The sequence below is a fragment of the Hemibagrus wyckioides genome, linkage group LG02 (genome assembly GCF_019097595.1).
Source record: "Hemibagrus wyckioides isolate EC202008001 linkage group LG02, SWU_Hwy_1.0, whole genome shotgun sequence".
Lineage (NCBI taxonomy): Eukaryota > Metazoa > Chordata > Actinopteri > Siluriformes > Bagridae > Hemibagrus > Hemibagrus wyckioides.
The window spans coordinates 9312743-9336977 of NC_080711.1; the positions used below are offsets into that span (position 1 = coordinate 9312743).

Genomic DNA, 24235 nt, shown 5'->3' on the forward strand with positions numbered 1-24235 from the left:
TTTGCACACAGATATTCACTGAGGTTGACACAACAGATGAATACATGCACTGCAAAAGGATATTGGAAGATTGCCAGTGAATTAAAGTGCCCAGGAAAAGCACGAGGGAATGTGTGGAAGTGGAGGAGGGGGATATATAAGGGAAGACAGCAGAAAACGAGCGTACAGGGGACTAGGAATTAGTAGCAAAGGTGCAGAAATGAAATTCTCCCTTCCATGCAGTACAGACTTGTACATGTTCTCACTCAGTATTTTGTCACAACTGAACTTCTCAATTCTTCTCTCACCATCATCGATCATCATCCTCCACTGATACACAACCTCTGCTCTCCTGTTCTACCTCTTTCGACACTTATACAGATTATTTACTGTCTGATAAACACTCACGCTTCTCCATCTCTGCCTCTTCTGCACTCTCTCCATCGCTCTGTCTCTTCTCTCCCCTCCTTCTCCTCCTCCTCCTCCTCCTCCTCGTTTCTCTCTCTCTCTGTCTCTCAGGCTCTCTTTCTCATTCTCTCACACCACCTGTTAGTGCAGACCTGTAAGCTTTGGAATCCACTTGTTTATGAGGGACTCTATTATATGCACGCAATCGGAGGTAAGAAAAGGAATTCCTCTAATTAGTCCTTTCTCTGAAAACTTCCTGCACTTGTCTTTGTGTAAAGTGTATGTTTTCATTCGGTCCATCATTCCTTCATCATCTCCTCTATTTGTTTTTCTTTTTTTTATGTCTTCCTCTATGTATTTAGCACTTATTAGAGACGTCATAAATATTAACTCCTTGTTAGCTTTATGCTTTAGGTTTGTTCCAGTAGACTTTCTCTGTAGACACTGTCTTTTTATACACGTCCTCCTTAGCGTACACACGTTAAGTATTAATGTACAAATGTATGCATGGTGTTAACTCTTTGAACTCAGGTTCGTATTCAGTTATTCACATTGCCCATATTGATTTTCAGTATGCTTCAGTAACTACAGTGCAAGTAAATGGACCGGTAAAGAATGTTATGCCGGCTTTAATGCTCTAAGCTTGGTGTTAATTGAGAACTCTTCGTATTGAGTAGTTAATATGCCTTTATGATTTTGCTGCTCTGCTAATCCAAGCCTGTGCTGCAATCTGTAGCTTCTACTGAAATGAGTTTCTGTTACACTTTAGTGCGTCTCACTCCCTCTTGCTCTTTTTTTTTCTCTCCCTGTTGCTGGCTTTCTGCTTTTCATCAGAGCCAAGTGAGCCGCTCGCAAAAGATAAAGAGAAGTAAGGCTGACAGGAAGAAAGATGACAGAGTATCATAGGGGGATTGTACAGAAATGAGAGTGTTAGAAAGAAAAAGAGTAGTGATATTATTTTAAAGCAGCATGCTGAGAAGAAATGGGGGGGGGGGGCTGAAAAGATCTAAATACACGAGCAGATATGACCTGGAGAATCAATATTATAGGCAAATTATAGAGTAAATATGACAGGATAGGTCAGAGGATAAGTCAAACACAGGAATGGATCTTCGCAGGATCACTAATCCATCTGGGATGAACTGATTTTTTCATTAGAGACGATTACTTCAGAAGTGGCTGGAAAGCTGACAACATGGATTCATCATTAAGCATTTCTGCACTTACGATCCATTTTGAATGGCACAAATTCCACCAGGTGCTTTATCCAGATTTGAATGTGTTGGACAGCAGGACTGACTAGAGACAGATGTGATCAGTCTCACTCTCAGAGACACAGAACTCTGAGCATTGCATGCGAGAATAATTCAGTCTGAACCTGAATTACTTGATTAAATGAAAATTGAAGCCATCTTCTATGGATTCCACTGCAGTGTCAGTGCAGTTCAGGATGATGTATTTGCTTGGAATCACAGTTGGATGGATGTGATTGTCAACCTTTTTTGCAAGTTTTGGCAAGCTTAGACGTGCTGCTCAAACCACACAGGCATTCGGAGTGCTTCCTAATACAGCTAGATTCCCCTGCACTGCCAACAACCATAATGAACACTGCTGACCACCTACTGTCTCTCTCTCTCTCTCTCACACACACACACTTTTCTTCCTCCATCTCTCTTACTCTAATGCTCAGCAACAACCCTCCAATGTCCTATTTCACCACTTGCTGTGATCCACTTGCAGCTACACTGACTCTCATTCAATTAGCCCCACAAACACACACACAAACACAGACCCACACAAACACACACATGCACACTGATATGGCAGAGCTAGCAGCTAGAGAGCAGTGGTGCTGACAGCTCCAATCCCAAACAGCAGAAGGGTTACTGCAGTCAGTTCACACACACTAGCTCACTCGGCTGCAGAGTGTGTGTGCGTGAGTGCATGAGTAAGTATGTGTGTGTGTGTGTGTGTGTGCATGCTTGAGTGAGTGAGTGTGTGTGTGTGAATGCACAATGTGTGTCCCTTTCTACTGTGTGTTCCTTTAGAAATAAAGATCCTTCTATGCTTTTTTGGATGGTTAAGAGGTCTTGTTTTCACAAGCTGTTGTATTAAGAGACTTTTCTTAAAGCTACACCTGATGATGTATATTAGCTTCTTTTCTAAAATTGTCCTGTTTATCATGTAGTTAGGCGGCAGCTTCGATTTTCGCATATAAGCAAACAACAGGACTTAATCTACGGCAGGATTATTTTTTTTGCTAAACTGTTTCTCTTCTACCATAGCAACCTGCCAAAGATGATCATTTATAGTCATGTTATAGGTTAATTTCTGTCATTCCCATTCAAGTTAAGAAAACAACAACAACAACAACAACAAAAGAACGCACCTTGTCATGCTACTGAGAAACTGGAGAGACCTCTGCCCTCAACATCGTCCCATGGAGGAAAACTTGCTGAATGTTAAATAATGCAAACACTGGAGACTCCTTCCATAAATATTCAATAACGTCCTAAAACCGAAATCTGCACCATACCAATGATTATTTGCTTTTCTTTGCGAATGAATATATATTTTTAATGAGATGGATTATGTAAACTGTCCATAATATAGTCCTGTGAATGAATCAGCAACAGATTTTTTGCTGTTTCAGATTTGAGAATGCAGCAGTTCTGTAGTATAAAGTTTTGTAAATATGAATTAAAGGTGCGGTTTAAAATGTGTGGATGTAAACTTCTTTAGAAGTTTCCATCTAGATCATGACATTTTTTTAAGCTACCTTAGAAACAATGTGATTCACAATTATTAACAAATAAATATACTTATTTATTTATTTAATTTATGTATTTATTTATTTATTTATTGTTTGTTTGTTTGTTTATTTATTTTATGTATTTATGTATTTTTTTTATTTTATTTAATTAAAGTCAGGCTTCTGATTATATGTTTATGACACAGAAATGATATTTGTCAGACCCAGAACTCTGCAATTATTCCATAAAATGTCATACCTGAGGTAAACATAGTTTTAAAGAAGGATGGAGGATAAAAACATAGTGCGGTGAAGAGGACATGGAAAAGATATCAATATATTCATTGCAGCTGTTGATTTGCCTCGGAGGCAGAAACATGCTGTAGATATTACAAACCGCTCCTTTAATATTAAATGATTCCGTTTCTAACTCGTAAAAATCCCAGTTTTTTCGAAACCCCCATATTCATAACAATTGAGTTTGCTTTGTGTTATAGCCCGCCGTTCTCTTGAGAAATCATCATATTGTCAATCAAGATCACGACAGCAGTACAGAAAACTATTACAATATAATATGGCAGCTAGATTTCCAAAAAATGCATTAAAAAATTTTGAAACAGGATTGACAAGGATTTGCTTTTTTTTGTTGTTCCGTTCCATTACAGTCCATTATCATGAAAACAAAACAAAACTCCCACTGAAAGTGAAAAATGAGTTCAGTGCGTTGAGAAAGATTACATTACGTTATTGTGTAGTTGTATAGTGTCGACGAGGACATGTGATACCTGACACGTAACAGCATAATAATCCTGTGCTAATTGTTCATTTTGTTAGCATGCACATGTCATGATCTCATTAGCTGTCAGAGCCTCTACTAACTCTTTTTGTTATAATGATGAGCTGTATGTCACAGCCACCAGATGAGACACCTGTCAAAGTGAGGATGCTGATTTGACAGACTGGATGGATTGACTGTGTGTATGTGTGTGTGTGTATACCTAGGGCTAGTTGGGTCTAATCTGGCTCAGAGTGGCTCAACTGTATGTGAGGTAGTGTGCAGTGTTAAACAAGCTTCATGTCTTTTTCTCTTTTTTTATTCCTTTTCGCCTGTCACCTGTTTACAGTATAAACCAGAATAACACTTGCTTGTTAGAAAGCAATATTTGCTATGCTAGTCATGCTGGTAAGCTGTTTTTTTCCCCCCATCTTGACTTTCCTGGAAATCAAACCTTTTCTGGAAGACTGTGACGGTGACAGTTAATAAAATAAAGGCTTTGGTTCTTTTTTCCTTCCTCCCTAAAGTAGGATTTTAATAGCTGGATAAATCCCCCCAGTGAGCCTCACTTTTTTTCCCCTGTGCTTGCTAGAAATAAGATATGTTGGTTGAAGTCTAAACCCCTCTCTCTTTCTCTCTCTCTCTCTCTCTCTCTCTCTCTCTCTCTCTCTCTCACTTTCTGTCTCTAAAAATACTTTCCCACTCAATATCCATGTCTTATTCTTACCTTTTTCTGGCTCACTAAATGCCATAAGCAATAGCTCCAAATACATTCAGTGCTGATCCATTTTCTCTGGTTGCAGTGAAGGTACAAAACAAAAAGATTAGCCCGAGCAAACCTTAATTACTGAGATATTGGCTGCCTGCTTTGGTGTGCAGCTCACGTCCGGGTTTGTAGCACAGGTTGAAGATTTTCAACTGAATTGCGGGTTATGGCAATAAGGTACTGACTCACGCTGGCATTTTGGACAACGCAGGTCAAACATCTAATTATTTAGTGATATTTCATGTCTTGAAAGCGGCACATAATAAATACACAACTTTTCGCAATAATAACACAATAAAGCGTTTGTTTTATATAATAAAAGGTTATGTGATGTGTCTTGAGAATGAGGAAGCTGCTACATAAAAAACAAATTATTATTATTATTATTATTATTATTATTATTATTATTATTAGTAGTAGTAGTAGTAGAAGTAGCAGTAGTAATAGTTAGCATAGTAGTAGCAGCAGTGGTAGAAGAGGTATTATTATTAGTAGTAGTAGAAGCAGAGATATTAATAGCAACAGGAGTAATAGAAATAGTATTAATAGTAGTAGTAATAGTAATAGAAGTAGAGTTATTAATAGCAGCAACAGTCGCAGCAGTAGTAGTAAGAGTCAGACTAATATTAGAATTAGTATTAAATTAATTGAATATGGGAAGTAAATCCACCCTTACTTGTCCTTATTTTCTGTCTCTCTTATCCAATCAGCTCTATGACGGTGCGTAAAGGAAAGAAACTCACCATCTCCATACAGGAACACATGGCCATAGACGTCTGCCCGGGCCCGATCCGACCAATCAGACAGATCTCTGCCTACTTTCCCAGACTGTCCCCGACTGGAGAGCCGATCTCAACACACCCTACTGCTTCTCCAGTGACCCTCAGCCCTGGGCTCGGGGCTTCTGGAGCAGGGAGCAGCAGCACACTCCTCTCCCCTCTGCAGGCCGGGGCCAGGGGAGGTGGTGGAACACTGTCATTGTCCAGTAGTGTGGACACATCAGTGGATATCAACAGCTCTGACAGCGATGACTGCAGTAAGCTCTAATGCTATCCATTACTTCTAGCCCTAGTTATCTCACACACATAACCTCTGTACATGGCAATGATGAAAAATGGAATATATAGAAAACTCCAGCATTGCCTAGTCTTATTGTAAGAGTGTTGTTTATGCTAGAAAGTGTAAAGTGCTCTAATGCAGTGGGGTCAAAGTGTGACCACAGTGGATCGGTTTAGTAGATGATATCCTCTAAGTGCAGTAAGCTGAAATGCCTAGAATGAAAGCACAGTGTATCAGGTCTCACGTCCTTTAGAAAGAAAGGAAGCAAAAAGTCAAACCAATGTGGCATTAATATTGCAGGACAACGTCAATGATTTTTCACCCACATTGGTTTGACTTTTTCTATCCTTTTTTAAAAGGATACGAGATCTGATACAGTGTGCATTGCAGTGTGCATTACTGCATTCTGTTAGGTCTGTTTTGTTTCATGGGTGGTTGCAGTCTATGAGTCATAATCATAGGAACCAGAAACCAGATAAATACATAACTGGATTGTATGTAGGTGCAGGTGTGATGCTATTTGGGTTGCACTGAGTATTTCCCACACATTTGTTACACATATTCAACAAGATCCAGCTTAATCATATTACATAAACACAGTGTGTAACGGTGCATTTTAATTGGCACTAAATTAATTGTATAAACATGCCAAACATGGCATTTTCACACACATATATATATATATGTATATATATATATATATATATATATATATATATATATATATATATATATATATATATACGTATATAATAAGTATGAAATGTATTTTAAAATCCCAAATGTATCTTATTTACACACTTCTTATTATATTATAATATACTCCTATGTCTAGTAAACATATAAATTGGTTTATCGTTGAAAACAGAATGTTAGCTTTGCCTCTTATGGCCTTGGTATTTATTGTAATAAAAGTGGATGAATGATGAGGATGTTAATCCAGAGGTACATAAAACTGACTGTTGTAGCTTGACAAATTGCACTGTGAATAGTTTAATCCATCTGTGTGCATGATAATACGATCATTTTTCCATTACGGTATAGCGGCTCTTGGGACATTAGAGTTTGAACTGCGGTATGAGAGAGCAACCAGCTCCCTTCACTGCACCATCCTCAGAGCTAAGGTCTGTACTTTTCCCACTGTTTTATTATTATTTATTTATTTTTATTATTTATTTAATGCTTAACCTACATCATAAGAGACATCTTATAGTCCTAATCATTTTGCAGAACTAGTTCAATGCCAATATGTCTCTGTGCTTTTAAGATTTTTATTGCTCATCTATTTTTGATACATACTTAGATATACTTATTATTAAAAACATTCATAACCATTTTTAAGTCACTTTTGTGAGAACATGCCTGTGAGAAGCTATAATTCTCATCCTTTCTTCGTCTAGGGTTTGAAGCCTATGGATTTCAACGGTCTAGCAGATCCATATGTTAAGATTCATCTCCTGCCTGGAGCGAGTAAGGTGGGTCAAAGTAAAGCACAGTACAGGCACTGAATCACTCCATTTATTATTCATAAGTTTCTTATGTATATTTCCTCCATACATACCAGAGTACAAAACATTGTGTGCTTTTTACACAACACTAAGGAGGTATACTTAATATTAATACTATAATATTATTATTATTTTTAATTATTTTATTATTTTTAATGTTCTGTTTTATTATTATTATTATTATTATTATTATTATTATTATTATTATTATTATTATTATTATTATTATTATTATTATGGAGTTTTTGGATTGTTGTCCTGAATACAGCAACTTTTAATTTTTACCTTTTTTTAACTCAGTGTTTATGCAGAAATCGTCAAATCAATCTTCATTTTCTTTTTATCCATTCAAATGTCTTTTCAGTTTTCTCGACTGTATTTTCAGTCTTTGTATTTGAATGACCAAATTAGCCTCTTCACTGTCTCTCACCAGGCCAATAAGTTGAAAACCAAAACTGTACGGAATTCTCTAAATCCTGTCTGGAATGAGACTCTAACATACATTGGAATCACGGAAGAAGACATGCACAGAAAGACCCTGAGGTAGTGTCTGTGTGTGTGTGTGTGTGTGTGTGTGTGTGTGTGTGTGTGTGTGCGTGTGGGGAATGTGGGTGTGTGTGGGTTCATGAATTGAGCAGCCTATAGAAGTCAGTTCTAAAAATCCTTCAGGTTCTGTCTTTTCTGCCACGAATACTTGTATGCCAGTCGCCCACACAACCTTCCCTGGGCACATCTCTGTTACAGCAATATTTCCAGCCTTTTCTCAGATGCTGTGCACTTCTCAGTGTTTATGGTAGGTGTCTGTGTTTGTGCATGTGTCTGCCGCTTAAATCTCAGAAGATACTGTTTTTCTCTAGTTGTTTGCTTGTGACAGTGCAGACATAACTCGCTATATTTAACATTACTATTTCCTGTGCTTTTAAGGCGCAAGAACAAAAGAAACAAACGATACGCATTCTTTAGATTCTCATTCTTAATTCACGTAGGAGTGTAAACCTATATGAAGAAGGAACTGTAAAACGTTACAGCCTATAGCTCAAATAAATCAATGTTTGGCAGTTATAAATGTCTTGACAAGAATAACACAAGTCTCAAAAATCTCTAATAGCCTAAAAATTACACTGCTCAGGTGATTATGTGGAGCACAGAGAGTTTTTTTTAAGGGATTTAAATATATAAGAAGCATTTCAATATCACTGATTACCTGTCTGAGTCCTGCACAGTTACGCAGAGCGAGGCATTAAGTGCGCTTTATTACTGATCTGCTGTATGCCTGCTGAAATGAAGCTTCTGCTCAGAATTAGAGATATAAATGTCAATATAGATATCAATAACAAGACAGCATAGCAGGGCCACAGGGTAAACATGGAACCTTAATAAGTAATAAATGAGTGATAAATAAGTTTTGTTGTAATTATAAAAAGTAACAGGTTCAGGCTCCTGAGTGCCGACAAATCCCGACAATCCAGCAGCAAGAGAACAAAGTTGACCATGCTGTATGGGTGTCATTGATGTCATACTCTCTCTTTTCTCACAATCTGTCAATCACAGTCACACAATTCGACACAATCCATGAGAATCTGCTCATTTATGTGTAAGAGGGCAGATAGTTATTTTTGACACACTGCCACACTTGGAAGAAAAAGGGGTGGTTCAGTGGTGGTTCAAGCTGTTAAGTGGCTCTGGGTTATTGATTGGAAGGTTGGGATTCAAGCCCCAGCATCACTAAACTGCCCCTGTTGCTGGATCCATGAGCAAGGCCTTTAATCCTCTCTGCTCCAAGGCCAGTATATCACAGCTGCCCCTGCGCTCAGACCCCAACTTCCAAAAAGCTGGGATATGCGACGAAACAAAGTCTGCTGTGCTGTATTGTATGTTTGGCAATAATAAAGACTTCTTCTTCTGTCCTGTGAAGAAGCTGCTGCTAATGCAAAATACTGGCTCTTAGGTAAGAAATGATAGATCTGCTGCATGCTCTTCAGTTTTTAGGGCTGGCCAGTGGGTGGGAATATCTGGTGACCAAAGTGAGGAAAAAATGTAAAAGGATCACACATATTTAGATCTGAGAATGTAAAGGAATAGGTGTGTACAGGATTAAATACCCTTGACAGGACAAATGTTTCTTCTTATTTCCAGGAAACGTAATAGTTAAGCCCTTAAAAGACAAATACTATTAAAATAGCAAATATAAACAAAATCTGCATTATACAGAGCAAAGCAGCAGGTGATTACATATATTTTGTTGCTTTCTAAAAACAACTTATTCTCTATTAGCACAATTTTCTCACATACGCTCTGCCAAAGTTTCTTTCGAGCTGCCACAAAATATTCCTCCCTTCATTGAACACACACACTCATCCTTCTCCATTCATCATAGTCTCTGCTCTGCTGCAATGCCCATCATTGTTTTATACGCCGTCTGACAAAGTGCACTCTGTGTAACATTATCTATAAATGACAACGATATGAAACGATTCATTCCAAAAATCATTTCATTAAGAGTTCTCCCTAGCTCTTTTGTATTTTTTTTTTCCGTGCGTAATTTTATCTCAACGTCAATTTCACATGCACCTCACACATCTCTCGCAATAATTTTAGATGATGCATAGTCAGCGTGCCCGCCCTTATTGTCCACCCTTTCAGACAGCCCTGTGTCTCACAGAAATAACACAAAACCCAGTGGGATAAGCTACTTGCTAGAATTAATTTATGAACTAATAAACGAGATTGCTCGGGATTGTAAAATCTTTCTTCAGTAATGTGCAGCACGATTCATTCATTTTAAAAAGCCTCTCAAAATATTGTTTAACTTCCTAATGGGAATTATAGATGCAGTATTTACTGGATTATCCAATATAATTCAATTCAATTATTTGAACTGCAGATTATTATTATTTACAGTGCTATTCTGTTATACTGTGCATGTTGTTTGCTGTTTTCATACAGAGCATTATCTTTACAGATGCAAATATTACAGAAGAATTTAGAAACTACTAGACTCTTGTAGGATCCAATTAGAAAGCTAAACAAGTTCAATAACAATCACAGGTCACCTGCTAAACCCCCCAATGGTGACCTGTGATTGGATTTAAATGTGTTTGGATGTTAAACCCCCCAATGGTGACCTGTGATTGGATTTAAATGTGTTTGGCTGTTTTCTAATGAGAACCCTTCATCCCTTTACAGTGCCACATCAGTTAAAAAAAAAGCAGAAAGGTGTAATGTTTTCCAATGAATTTTTCAGCATGAAGACCAGAAGTTATGTTCATGCTGCATCTCACAGAAAGTGAGTCAGAGGGATGGTTCTGTAACCTCTCCCAGATAACTAAAAACCTGTCAAATAATATTTCAATAAACTTTAATTTACAATAGACTCGGGTTTACTCTGTGAAAAATTACCCATATGCGCAAATCTCACATCTGCGTCTGGAAGGCTGGGAATGTTTTCCATTTCGGTCTTTTCCTTTTTCCGGTTTCCTTTTATAAAAAAAAAAAAAAAAAAGGGTGGTGTGAAAGGTAGAAAAGGGCACAAAGCAAAGACGCTTATAGCTGTTTATCTCTGAGACTGAAGAGCCAAGCCTGAGTCTGAGCTCCACTCGTGCACACACTCCTTTGAACGAGAGGTGCGAGTGCATGGGGGCAGGATTTTAAATAAAAAAGCTGTCAACGCTGCGAATATCATTCTAATCCCAGTCATAAATATACATTTCTGTCAGGAGCAATTCCCCCAGACCTTATTTTTGGCTCTCTCTGTTCTGCTAATCTCTCACTTCTCTACCGTTTGGCAACTTCTTTTACATAAAAATAAGCTCTGCCCACCTCTTCTTTATTTAAGACTCATACGTGTACTATCTCTCTTCCCCCTCATTTTCTCTGGTCCTTTGTCTCTCGTAATCTTTCTCAGGTTATCAGTGTGTGATGAAGACAAGCTGACTCATAACGAATTTATTGGTGAATCGCGGGTGGCTCTGAGGCGTGTGAAACCAGACCAGACAAAACGCTTCTACACCTGCTTAGAGCATCCACCCCCTGTAAGCACAGTACACACACACACACACACACACACACAAGATCACATACACAGTTTAGGCATTTTGAAACTACTCTTGGTGTGACAGACATTTCAAGGAGTGTTTCTAACTTCTAACCTCTTTCTACCTTCAGCTTCCCTCTCCAACAGCAATGGGAGCAGCACTGCGAGGGATTTCCTGTTATCTCAGAGAGGTACTCAAAACTTCTTTCACCCTTTATCCCATTTTGCTCTCTCTCTCTCTCTCTCTCTCTCTCTCTCTCTCTCACTATCATTAAATCCATCTGTTTCCAGCATTGACATTTTAGAGCTTGAATACATCTCAGGCTTAAATAAACTAATTACTGCCAGCATATTTAATGCATTCATCATCGCTCTACAGTGTGTTCACATTGGGATCAAAGTGAATTAGCACTTAGAATAAGAACGCTGTGTACACTTTAATATGCGATCAGAAGAATAAAATCCATTACTCACCACCTCATTCCCTGAAGTACTTTGGAAGTCAAACACGTAACTAAAAGAAAAAGCAGTTCCTAGACAATTCAATGAACCGGGTGATTAAAAACTTTAATACACATAATTCTGTTAAGAGAAATATTAAGGGATGTGAATCTCTCTCTGTTTCAGACAAAACAATATGCTAGTAGTATAATCTTAAGATGTAGTATATGATCTGCTACACAAACTGTGCAGTAAAACAAGTTAAGATTCAATATACTACAGTTTATTATTGGTCCAGTGCAATTTGATTCAGCACCCAAAGCATTCAATCCAACATGGTTAAGCCTAGTTTATTTTAATTACTGATACGGGAAAATCTTCAGGACAGAGGAGTTTGTGTTTTCTTGTACCTCAGCAATATGACTAATTGTACTCTTTGTCTTATTAACCTTTTTTTTACCAGTACACTGAAATGGAAATGGGTTTGATATCACCATTTACTTTGCAGCTAGAAACATTTGTGTGGAAATAAATAATCATGTTTGATATTTTGGAACTTTTCTACGAACATATGAGCCATTAGGATTGTGATATGACAAAGCAATTTGAGCTTGAACCTGGGCACTCCAAAACAAAATTCCATTATTTGGCTGTCTTTGGCTCTTCACTAGAGAGAAATATAAAGGTTGGTGAGGGGATGACTATTCACAACTGCTGTAACGTAAGCGATTGCTTGTCTCATGGATGTTACACAACGCTGAATCTACCATTAGCATTATGAAAAAAGGATGATGTGTCATTCTTTCGTCCCACCTCTACGTCTCCATAGGAAACATGAACACTCATGAAACAATTTTCAGGGCTGGTCTATTACCTTCCAGCTCTGAAAGAAATCTGAGCTCTCTCTGCCACGCACTGAATGCACTGATTTTCTATCAGTATTAGTTTTCGCTTTACTACTCAGCTTGTAAATCAATGAGGAGGTATTGTAGGCTGCTTGGTGAAAGAGATGTAACATCTAGTGGCAGACTAGGATAATGAGGATGATGATAATGATAAAGGGATGGCACCAAAATCCAAAATTAAAGGGCAAGTCCCAGGATTGTTCCTTGAAGCACATCGGGATGAACAACAGAGACGCAGCAATATGAGAGTAAGAGAGGAGTGATAGCTAACATAATTTCCTTGTTTCTGTGTCTCTAATAAAATGAAAAACACTGCTGATAAGAGGAACCCCTTACGACCTTGCTCGAAGATTTGAAATTACAGCAGATGGACAGAATGACAACAACATCAAAGACCGCAGAGGGATCAGAGGGAAAAATGAGGGAAAAACAGAGGAACGGCTGTCCTCTCAGAGTCAGAGTCAGAAAGAGGACTTTTTTTTATCACAATATTTGCTACAGTATTTAAGTGAATTTCTGAAGAGTGGTCAAAAGAACATATAGATTCCCCCAACAATTTATGAAAATTAAAGTCAGGAGCTATGAAAATGATCAAAAATGTAAAAATGCTTTCAGTTACGAAAAGTCGAGGGCCTGCTATTTCTCTCTTACCTGTAATTTTTTGCAGTTTAGAATTGTAATGGTAACATTTCTGTTCATGTCGTCTTAGAGAGAGAGAGAGAGAGAGAGAGAGACAGAGAAATATAGACAAACAGAAAAAGGGGGTAGACAGACAGGCAGGTAGAGAGAGTGAGGCAGAGAGACAGACAGAGAGTGAGACAGAGAGGCGGGTCAGAGACAGAGAGGAAGACAGAGAGAATGGGTGTTGGATTGCAGGCAGAAACAAACAAACAAGATAGAAAGTTCACCAGTGGACACCTCACTCCCAAAGATGGTGAAAAATGGACGTGACAAGAACAAAAGTTACACCACCCCGAGGATGAAGAAAACAAGTGAGAGTAACACAGAGGGAGAGTGAGAGGTGGAATGAGTGTGTAAAGAGGAGACAGAGAATGGCAGAGAAAATTGGCAGAGTTAAGTAATTAGAGACAGCAAACTTGACTGAAAACACAGAAAAGAAGACGGAAAGGAGAGCAGACTTGGAGGCGAGGCAGCAGTAGGAGGATGTTTCACATAGCCACAGGAGAAAATCATAACAGAGCTGTGTTGGTATTTATTTAAAAATCTTGATTTGGCTCCTGATACACGCACTGATAGGGACTGATGACTGATCCTGTGCCATCTGTGTGCTAATCACATACATCTGAATATGAAAGATATGTCTTTCATTGCATGTGTGTGTGTATGTGTGTGTGTGTGTGTTTCCTCACACCTGTTTACCAGCTCGTTACACCTCCTCATTATCATTAGCGAATTGAAGGTCATTAGTCTTGTGCAAAAAGTCACAATATATCTTGACACATCTAATGAGATACTTATTTAGTCAGAAGCCATAGTAATGGTGTGAAATTAAAAACCCTGATTTTGTTTGCAAAAGTTTAATGAATTTAATAAATGGCCAAAAGTTTGACCATCACATCCATATGCAGTTCTTCCCCAAACTGTTGCTACAGCATTGGAAACACATACTTACATAAGATAAGATGTCTTTATATTCTGTAGCATTACATTATATTCTCTTCACTTTGACTAATGTCCTTGTGGCTGGATGGGGAAATCCTTACAAACCAGCTCCAAAAACTAGCAGAAAGACTTCCCAGAAGAGTAAAGGATATTATCAGAGCAGACCAGGAATAAATCTGGAATGGGATACTCAGAAATAACATAGAAGTATGATCAGGTGTGTTCTATAAAATACTATATAATAATAAAAAATATGAGTGTTTTTATTCGAGATTTCTTGACCATCACATCACATGCTAGGTGATCAGACGGTTGCCTATTTAGCTTTGAATACTATGTACAAGGATAAAGAAATGAATAAGTAATGGAAGTATATCTCACTTTTCTGTAAATATCTGCCTCGAACCACAAAGAGGTGCTGATGTGGTTTAACGTTCAACTTAATTTAATCTACAAATATAAAGAGACCTTCACTGTTTAGCTTAAACTGTAGCGTTATGGAGCTGGCCATCTTGAATAACAGTAAGTGGGAGCTCAGTGGATAAGAAGAAATCTTTATTTATCGCACATACATTATAGCACAGTCAAATTATTTCTTTAAATATCCCAACTTAGGGGTCAAAGCTTGGCAGTGCTGGGGCTTGAACCCTAATGTTTCAATCAACAACACAGAGGCTTAACCTCTTGGGCCACCACTGCCCCGAAGAGTTGGTGGTGTATTGAGTAGGAATAAGGTGTTGGACTAGTGATTGGAACGTTTGTGAGTTGGAATCCCAGCACCCCCAAGGTGCCACTACTGGGCCCTTGAGCAAGGCCCTTAACCCTCAGTTGTTTAAAATGAGATAAATATAAGTGCATCTGTGAAAATGCTGTAAATATACTCAGAATAGGTGGGGAGAGAGAGACAGAGCAGGCTAAAATAGAGAGCTTTCCCAACTATTAATCAGTTATATAGTCCAGAAAAGCAGTTATTTATCAAGATGACAAAAGTTGCTTTGTTGTGATTGCAACTTATTTTTCTCATACATGCATAACATCATAGATGCATACATTCTTTCTTATTTCAGTCAGAGATTTAAGCATCATTCACACCTACAGCGATTTTATCTCAGTAAGCCATAGTCACCAGTAGGTGTTTCTACTACTGGTTGCCATGGTAATAACGTTTATCAGTGGGTGGCATTCCAAATCAGTTTGCTTGCTGCTAAAACGAAGCATTCTGAAGGGAGGTTTGGAGTTAACCATTCACCAAAAATTCACCATTTTTTAAAAATCTGCATCATATCATACGAGATGAAGGAGAAGCAGTGTGTGCTGTTTATCACAGATAACGTGCATGCTACTGTTACACTCCCATTGGTAGTTGCTGCAGCAAGTGTCTCCATAGTTAAGCTTTTCTCAACTTTCTTGCGTCACTGGATGCGCCCACATCTGTCGCTCATGTTGCACAAGGTTGCCACTGAAAACGCATGGTCTCCGATCGATAGGTAATTGCAAGTCATTGTACGTGTGAGTATAGTGTTACACAACCCTAAATATCAGTCTCAGGGGTAATATTACCACCTCATAGCTCCAGGTTTCTGGGATCACTCCTAAGTTTGGGTTACTGTTTGGAGATGAATTCATTTTGAGCTTTGAGTTCTATCTGTGGCCATGTTTTCACCGTGTCTCTGTGGGTGTCTTCTGGGTTCTCCGGTTTCCATTCACCTCTGGAAAACATGCCAGTAGGTGGATTGTCTAATATAAATTGCCCCGAGGTGGACAAGAGCTTGTCAGTGTGTGAGCACATGGTGCCTTGTGTCCAGTGGGATCCTGCTCCAGGACCAGGTGACCCTGACTAGTATAAAGAGGATACTGAAGATGAAAGGATGGATTTTGATTATGTAGCTTGATTAACAATGTTCAGTTAGTTGTTCAGCTTTATGGTCAGAAATCAAAGATATCTTAGGTGACCAATTACATTTGGACTGGGTGAAAAAATCATTCACATTTCATTTTTCAGCAAAAATTGTGTGCAAAGGGCTGTGAAAACATGTAAGGAATTTGCCACAATGTTACAGAAAAATTCTGATATTATATTATACATTAAAGATATTTAATTTCTCCATTCATCATTAGAATGTTTTGAGCTGACTCCTGGCTGTGTGAATGTGTGATATTTGTTTTTTTTATTTATATAAAAGGTGTATCTCATTATATGCCTAGCTATTTGTGTCTGTCCCCAGACTGAAACATTAACGAAGCTTCTAGACAGGTCTGGCAGAGACTAGTTCCCACACACACCACACACACCACACACAAACACAGACAAACACACACACACACACACACACACACACACACACAGACACAGAGAGAGACATATGAAAGGTCTAACAGGGATGTTGGACTGCAGTGGATGTTATGAGTGAGAGATGGGTGAAGTCAACATCAACTATGTCGTCTGCTAAGACCTGCTGTCTATAATTAAACAAATCATCGTGTGACAAAATGACTAAAAGGGAGAAATAATGAGATTCAACAAGTCAGAGAGAACCAGTGAGTGTTGTGGGGGATGTTAGAATTATTCATTCTCCAGCTTTGTCTCTGTCACTATAATTCTCTCTCTCTCTCTCTCTCTCTCTCTCTCTCTCTCTGTTTGTCCCTCTCCTTGGACCTTGTGTGCACAGAGCCGATGACAGATTTGTAAAGCGACGCCAAAATAACAAGACAGGAACAGGGTGAAAAAGACAGCCTCGAGATAAAACCTTGCCAAGCCATGTCTTTAACTCCCAGTTTTCTCTATCGACAGCTGTGCCACTGACTTTCTTCGAAAGAAAGCTCTAGTGTCAAAATCATTGCAAAGAGAAATGGCAGGGCTGGGAATGTGTGCTAGAAAACCCCCTACTATGCAGTATCACTCAAATGTCCCCACCTCCTCACCCCTCCTCCCCCTTTCATTTGTTGGATCAGTCCCTCTCTTAAACGCAGGGCTAATTAAGGAGAACCCAGAGGTTTTAAACTCTGTGTACAAATGGGCTTCTGAATAGAGATTGGTCAAGCTTTAATCATGCATGTGTGTGTGTGTGTGTGTGTATAAAAGCATTACGTTGTTCTAAATTACAGTTTGCAGAGATCAATGGTCACATCCACATTCAAATCAACAATCCATTTAGTTCAATTTAACTGGCGTGAAGGTGCTAAATGCTGAATTTAGATGTTTGTAGCCTAAATGAAATTGTTAACAGTGCAGAGGAAAACATTTACGGCTGTTTAATGACAGGTCAAGTGCAAGAAATTCAGGAGACATCCATATTAACATCAACAGGGCAGACATGACCATTTTTTTCCAGATCTATTGAAACTGGAAAGCAGGATCTTATGCAGAATCGTCGTGCAGTGTTATTGCCAAACTGCTATCTCATGTAATGAGACATATTGCTGCAACCTCAGTTAATATCAGAGCACAAGGAGAACATCTAATGCTAATCATAATCTTATTTTCATAATTTGATCAAGTCATCGTCATGCTGAATTAGAAGCCTTTATTATTGCCACATACATTATAGCATAATGGAATACTTTTCTTTGCATATCCAAGCTTCGGAGGTTGTCAGAACACAGGGGCAGCTATGATAGTGTCCCTGGAGAAGAAAGGATTAAGGGCCTTGCTCAGGGGCCCAGCAGTGGCACCTTGAACCCTGACCTTCCGATTAACAACACCCTAAGCACTTGAGCTATCACCTGCCCGTTGCCATAATGTCATAGTTTACCAGCAAAAGCTCTCTTTTGTTACATTTTGGAGTGCTTTCAAAGTATAATTATAGACTGAAAACCTCCTGAGAATTCAGCGACAGTTCTCCTTGTTAATATATTCTCCTTGTTTTAGATGCTCCCGAAGAATCCTGATTGTAATCTGCAGGCTGGTGAACTGTAGATTTCTGTTATGTTAAGGATATTAATGCTATGAAGCCTGTTTTAGTGCTGTGCTGAATGTATGAGTTGTATCCAATAAATCTCTGGCTGCTGGTCAGCTTTTTGAAGATAATGCCTTTAATTTCCTATTTCTCACACAGTCTTGGTATGATGCTTTTAGTAAAATCGATTACTTAGATATATGGCAGGGGTGGTGTGTGTGGGGAAAGGAATTCAGTTGATTTTCCCCTGCCCCGTTTACTGGATCCGTGTATATTAGGCACCGAGCAATTTATGAATAGCACCAAAATCAAATACATGAGTTTATGATGTTGCTTAATTCCTTTTAACTTTCAGCCCTTCATATATCAGATTTCGTCATGGGAACCTGAAGCACACATCAAGACAACATTGTAACATCTAACATCCTCTTTGCTATCGTCACTTCTTGTTTCAAAACTAAGCCTGTAAGAAGGACAAGCATCTGCCTCAAGGCTCAAGGCTGACCGCTGTGTTCTTTATGAGTACTGTTTACACACATTCTCTTCCTATGATGCCAATAAAATTAAGAGATTGTATAGCACTGATGCAGAACTGAAAACTAAAACTGTAGCACAAATTCAAGGTTGTCTGGAAAAACACTACTTGTCGCTGTATCAAGTCAGAAAGGATTTCGAGGTATTCAGAATGAACTGAGGCCTAGAAGATTAATTTAAGATTGAACAGAAATCATATTTCACAAGGATCTTAATCAGCGACCACAGTATCAACTGCAAAGTAAATAATCTTCATTATAAACAGTGTTATACAGTATTAAATATCTCCCATCTCACCAATGCAAGTGCATATCTGCATTAATTGTAAAGGCTGAGAGCTCTTATCTGAAAAAGAAGCGTGGCTCCTACAAGTTTAAATGACCAAGTCCACCTTTGCACTTACTTGAAGCACTCAAACTTTTCCAGATAAGTCTCTTGCCCTGAACTTCAGTCTATCAATCACTTTAATAAGGCATTTATTCCCACAGCATTTATTAGGCTCTTGCTAGAGAAAATCAATCCGGATTCCAGTGTATTTGTGTCTCATATGTGACATAAATAATCCTAATTAAACATTGCAGTCAACTTTCTGGCCTCATCACAGCACTTGTTAGAGTGTACTATGATACTATAGCTGTTATTTTTTTGAATGTTCTTGAACCCCCGCCCCATAAATAAATAAATAAAAAATAAATAAATATGTAAATAGATAGATAGATAGATAGATAGGTAGATAGATAGATAGATAGATAGATAGATAGATAGATAGATAGATAGATAGATAGATAGATAGATAGATAGATAGATAGATAGATAGATAATTTTTACGTCTTGCATTTTTGAAATTTAGATCTTGAAACTTCCAAATCTCAAACCTCTTGTTCCCTCATTCAGCCACTGACTGTACACTATACAGTACGGGAATAAAAGAGGAAAAAAACTAGCAAGAATTACACCAATTCATCACCTGCTGTGACTTCGCACTTATTAGACATGGTAGATAGATAGGTGGATAAGGCTACAGCTATCGGTGTGTGTCTGAAGATGGATAAGCCATTAGACTGCAGTGTTGAAGAGCAGTGTTGAATGGGCACCCTGGCAATACATAAGGAAAATGCTTCAATATCCTGGAATACTTGTACAAAGACTTCTCTGGATGCTATTTAATCCATTTCATTCGAAGTAGCATTTTGTGATTTAAAATTAGAATCAGTCTGCTTCCTGTTTGTATCACATTTACATAAAATACCCACAGAGTCACATGATAGTGTTAAATACATGTTAAATTAATTAATTAATAAATTAATTTCTTTTTTGTTTACCTTTTTATTTTGTTTCAGACTTCTTCTTCTTTTTATTATTATTATTATTATTATTATTATTATTACTAGATCAGTCCTGTTGTTTTACTATACAAATTAAACTATATTTGATACATTGACTTCTTATGATTGAGCTGAAATCCTATGAATGCACATACGATGGCTGGTTTATTGCACCAATCCATCATTACAGCTTATTTACAAAGTGTCAATGGGAACCTGGATCCTATTCCAGGGGACTCCGTTCAGAAGACTAGGGACACCCTGGATAATACGCCAACAATTTAGAGATGGCGTACCGGAGGAAACCCCTAAAGCACAGGGAGAACAAACTCTGTGCACACAGGGCAGAGGTGGAAATTGATCCTCCAACCCTGGAGGTGTGAGGCAAATGTGCTAAGCCACCATGCACCACCTCCATAGGTCTATTACACAAAATGATTTAATTGCTTATAGAGCTCGTCATCAGGCACCTCTGGTTTCATGGCTTACTGAACTCCCCAAATTTCGTAAGACCATGTGGCAAGATAAGTTGCATGAATTCTGGAAATAATATTAATTCGATTTAATTTCATATATTAATTTGCTCCATGGGTGTCCTTGCTGGGTCAGGATTTTATTTTATAGCTAATTATTCTCAGGCTCCTGCTGCGTCACTGCTGGCACGGGTGATTATGTGGTGGCCTTTTGTCTTTCAACACTCTGTATCTCTTACCTCTCAAGTGCATCCTCTCTGCTTTCCCCCTCCTTTTACTTTCTTTCCAGTGGGAGCATGAGCAGTTGCACAGTCTGGAGGAAAGAGGTCGTCTGTTACTGTCCCTCCAGTTTCTGCCTCCGTCTGTAGAGGGAGACAAAGAGGCCCGGCGGGGAGGTCTGTACGTCGGTGTCCAGCGCTGTGCTCACCTCGCCGCTATGGATGTCAACGGATTCTCCGATCCCTATGTCAAAACGTGAGAGGACAGTGTGCTGGTGTGTGACATGTCTGGTGTGGGTAGATAATTTAATATTATCTGTATTCCATTTTACGAAGCAGCTCAGCTCAGATATTTCAGCTAATGTCAAAAGATTTTAAGAACCATTAAAAGCAGTTTTTAGGTGATTCTTAATTGCCCATGTAGCTCATGTAGGCATGTTTCCTTTATATATTTCTAATCGCTCTATTTCTCTCCCACATCATGTTTCAAAATAAATACACCTTCCTCGGGCAAAATGGCAAGAGAATCAGCAAACCTCCCACCCACACATGTCCATGTCATTTTATCTCTGTCTCTCTTCCAACACACACATGCACACTCACACACACACACAACACACAAGAATCTTGCCTTTGATCGTGACAGGGATTGTGAGAATGTGTGTATGTGGCTGTGTTGTTTGGGGGAAGGGGCTGAGAGTTAACAGCGGTGAATAAAGCAAATCAAATTTTTATGGAAGCCAGTGGGACACAGCCGGAAAAGCAGAAAAACAAATAGCTATGTGTGCTTCAATCGATATTTGTGTGCCTGTATGTGTGTGTGTATGTATTAGTGAGGTGCAACTGTCCTTCTGTTTCTCTCTGCCTTGGTTTGCACCTATGTTTATCTCCATCATTCTCTCTCTCTTTTTTTTTTTACTGATACAGATACCTGAAGCCTGATGTCCAAAAGAAATCAAAACATAAAACAGCTGTGATTAAAAAGACCCTTAACCCGGAATTTAATGAGGTACCGACCTTATGCTATATGTTGCGGATTATTTATGTGTATGCATGTGCATGTATCCCCATTATAACCTCTAAAAATAGTAACCTCTAGAAAATCTAGACTCGTCTGCCATTTCTTTTTAATTCACTCACGCTGTCTGCCTATCACCATTTGCTTGATGTGTGTGTGTGTATGTGTGTGTGTGTGTGTGTGTGTGGGCGCTGAGGATCATCAGGCAGCCTGAATGGCACTTTCTCTTCTTGCAGTAGACCCCAACACTAGACTTCAACATTGTGTAATGTTGAGCTAGTACTCTCAGCATCCATTTGCGATCTTGTCAAGTGAGCAGAGGCTGCAGGCCTGTACAAGGGCGCTCAGTGACACCAAAAGCCACCGGCAAAACACTGATTCCACAGCATGCTGCCACTGAATTCCGACCGTGTTGTTTATACCAGGATTTCATCTCTTTTTTTTTTTCCTCTTGCTTTTTCCCCACAGGAGTTCTTTTATGAGATCTCTCTGACAGAACTGGTCAGTAAGACACTGGAGGTCACTGTATGGGACTATGACCTGGGTCGATCCAATGATTTTATAGGTGAGAACAAAGACAGTCTGGTGCATATGATATTGATCTGCTAAGACACGCCACTGTGCTGGTTATTCAAATGTTAATCCTGAATCCACACCATTTCCTGCTGTGTTTCGTCCCCCCCATGTGATTATAACACAGCGAGCCTCCATTACTGAAAATAAGAACATCCATTTCAAATGTGGAATTGCCTTGATATCTGTCGTGACTAAAGGCACATGGCGACAAACCGTGCATATTCACTCTAATAAAAATCACTCTGTGTGCTGGCAGGTGGAGTGTGTCTGAGCTGTCACTCGCAAGGAGATGCTCTACGCCATTGGATGGACTGTCTGAGGAATAAGGGACAGAGGGTGGAGCGATGGCATGTCCTGACCAATGAACTCCCTCAGAGCTCCTGCCAGGAGTGAGGATCTCACAGGACGTCAGTGATAACCTAATGCTGCATGGAGTTCAAGATGAACACTCAGAGTGCACTCGAGCACTTCAGACTTTGCGCACTATATGCTGTATGTGCTCATCATATACATAGTCAATGCATGATTGATATTCATGACCGGCACAAATACTGTATTACTTGAACACACCTTGCTCGTTACCAGAAGAGTTTAGGGGTGGACTGTCAGTTGTTGCCTTTTGATTCCATGTTACTTGCTGGACCTTACCTGTCAGTCTCTCCTTATCATTGCTGCATGTTTTATACACATTTTGTAACAACAAAGCAAATCTTTAATCCTCTCTGAATCCCATGTAGCATATCCTTCTAATTGGTTATAGTAGAAAATGTGTTTTACAGTCAACACTTTGATAGCGTGTACCCAGGAGAGACATGCACTACATTAACAGCCTGTAGGGAAACAAGCAAGGTGCCTGCAGTGAAATTAATATCTTCTCAATTTACACTGGACGTTTATCAAGGGTAACGTTTCTCACTAATGTTTTTTGGACACTGAATGTATCAATTGGACATCAGGACTGTTACTCATAGACCATCTCACAACTAATTAAAAAATACAAACTGGAGTCCTAAATTAGCCTTTCTTTCGTCCTTTCTTTCAGATCCCTTGTAAATACTGGCGCTCTCATATAAACACAACCAACCATCTGTTTTGTAGCATGAGGAAATGTTTACAGCATTATAAAGCATGCCCCAGCAATGTTTTTCCAGGGCTGTAATTCTTGTAATTTTGAAGTCCCATTTGCTAATGTAATTTATATGGATTTTTTTTTCCAGACATGCTCTGATATTCACATCGAATCATTTCTAAAGGTTTGGATTGATTTGTTTATGTGTGGTGTGCATTGGTCTGGTTTGCATGCCCGAAGGTGTGAGTGTGAGTTTATATTACTGTCTAATTTGGGTATTTATTGAATGTTGTACTTCTGAGGATTTGTGATTACTACATTTGTATGAGGTGTTTATGTAATTTGGAATTTGGAAATACAAATGAATGCATTGCTCTAAGGCTGCGCTTCATTTCTCTGCATCTCTAAAGAGTACCAAGTTGCACTGACTCATTTACGGACTTTCCGCGGCAATCAACTGAACATTATTGTGCTTATTTCCATCAGTGTGTCTATTTATGTCAGACGCTGTTCTAGCAAAACTCCTTCATACAGTATGTTTATAAAACACAGCAATCACTGAGATTAGGATAGATTATGAGAAATCACTCATGCTTCTTCTGCACATCAAAGGCTTTTTTTTAATGAAGAAACACATAACAGAATCTATCCATCCATCCATCCATCCATCCATTCTGTATACCCGCTTTATTCCTAATTAGGGTCACAGGGATCTGCTGGAGCCTATCCCAGCACACATTGGGCGAAAGGCAGGGGTGCACCCTGGACAGGTCACCAGTAACAGAATCTAGTTTTCACAATATCAGCTCATTATCATACTGTATATAATAGGTCATAGAATCCATAAATTCCAGAGCAGGAGAAATTGATTCACAGC

The 24235-nt window shown here is 38.8% G+C and overlaps 1 protein-coding gene across 1 annotated transcript; it reads left to right on the plus strand.

Moving 5' to 3' along the window:
• Positions 1–451: 451 nt before the first annotated feature.
• doc2a (double C2-like domains, alpha) lies at positions 452–23727 on the plus strand. The gene is made up of 11 exons (XM_058404284.1): positions 452–598; positions 5391–5716; positions 6784–6863; positions 7140–7214; positions 7681–7790; positions 11152–11278; positions 11412–11471; positions 20767–20951; positions 21623–21704; positions 22182–22278; positions 22546–23727. The coding sequence occupies exons 2-11, from the start codon at positions 5395–5397 to the stop codon at positions 22680–22682; spliced, it is 1275 nt and encodes a 424-aa protein (XP_058260267.1). The 5' UTR covers positions 452–598; positions 5391–5394; the 3' UTR covers positions 22683–23727.
• Positions 23728–24235: the final 508 nt, after the last annotated feature.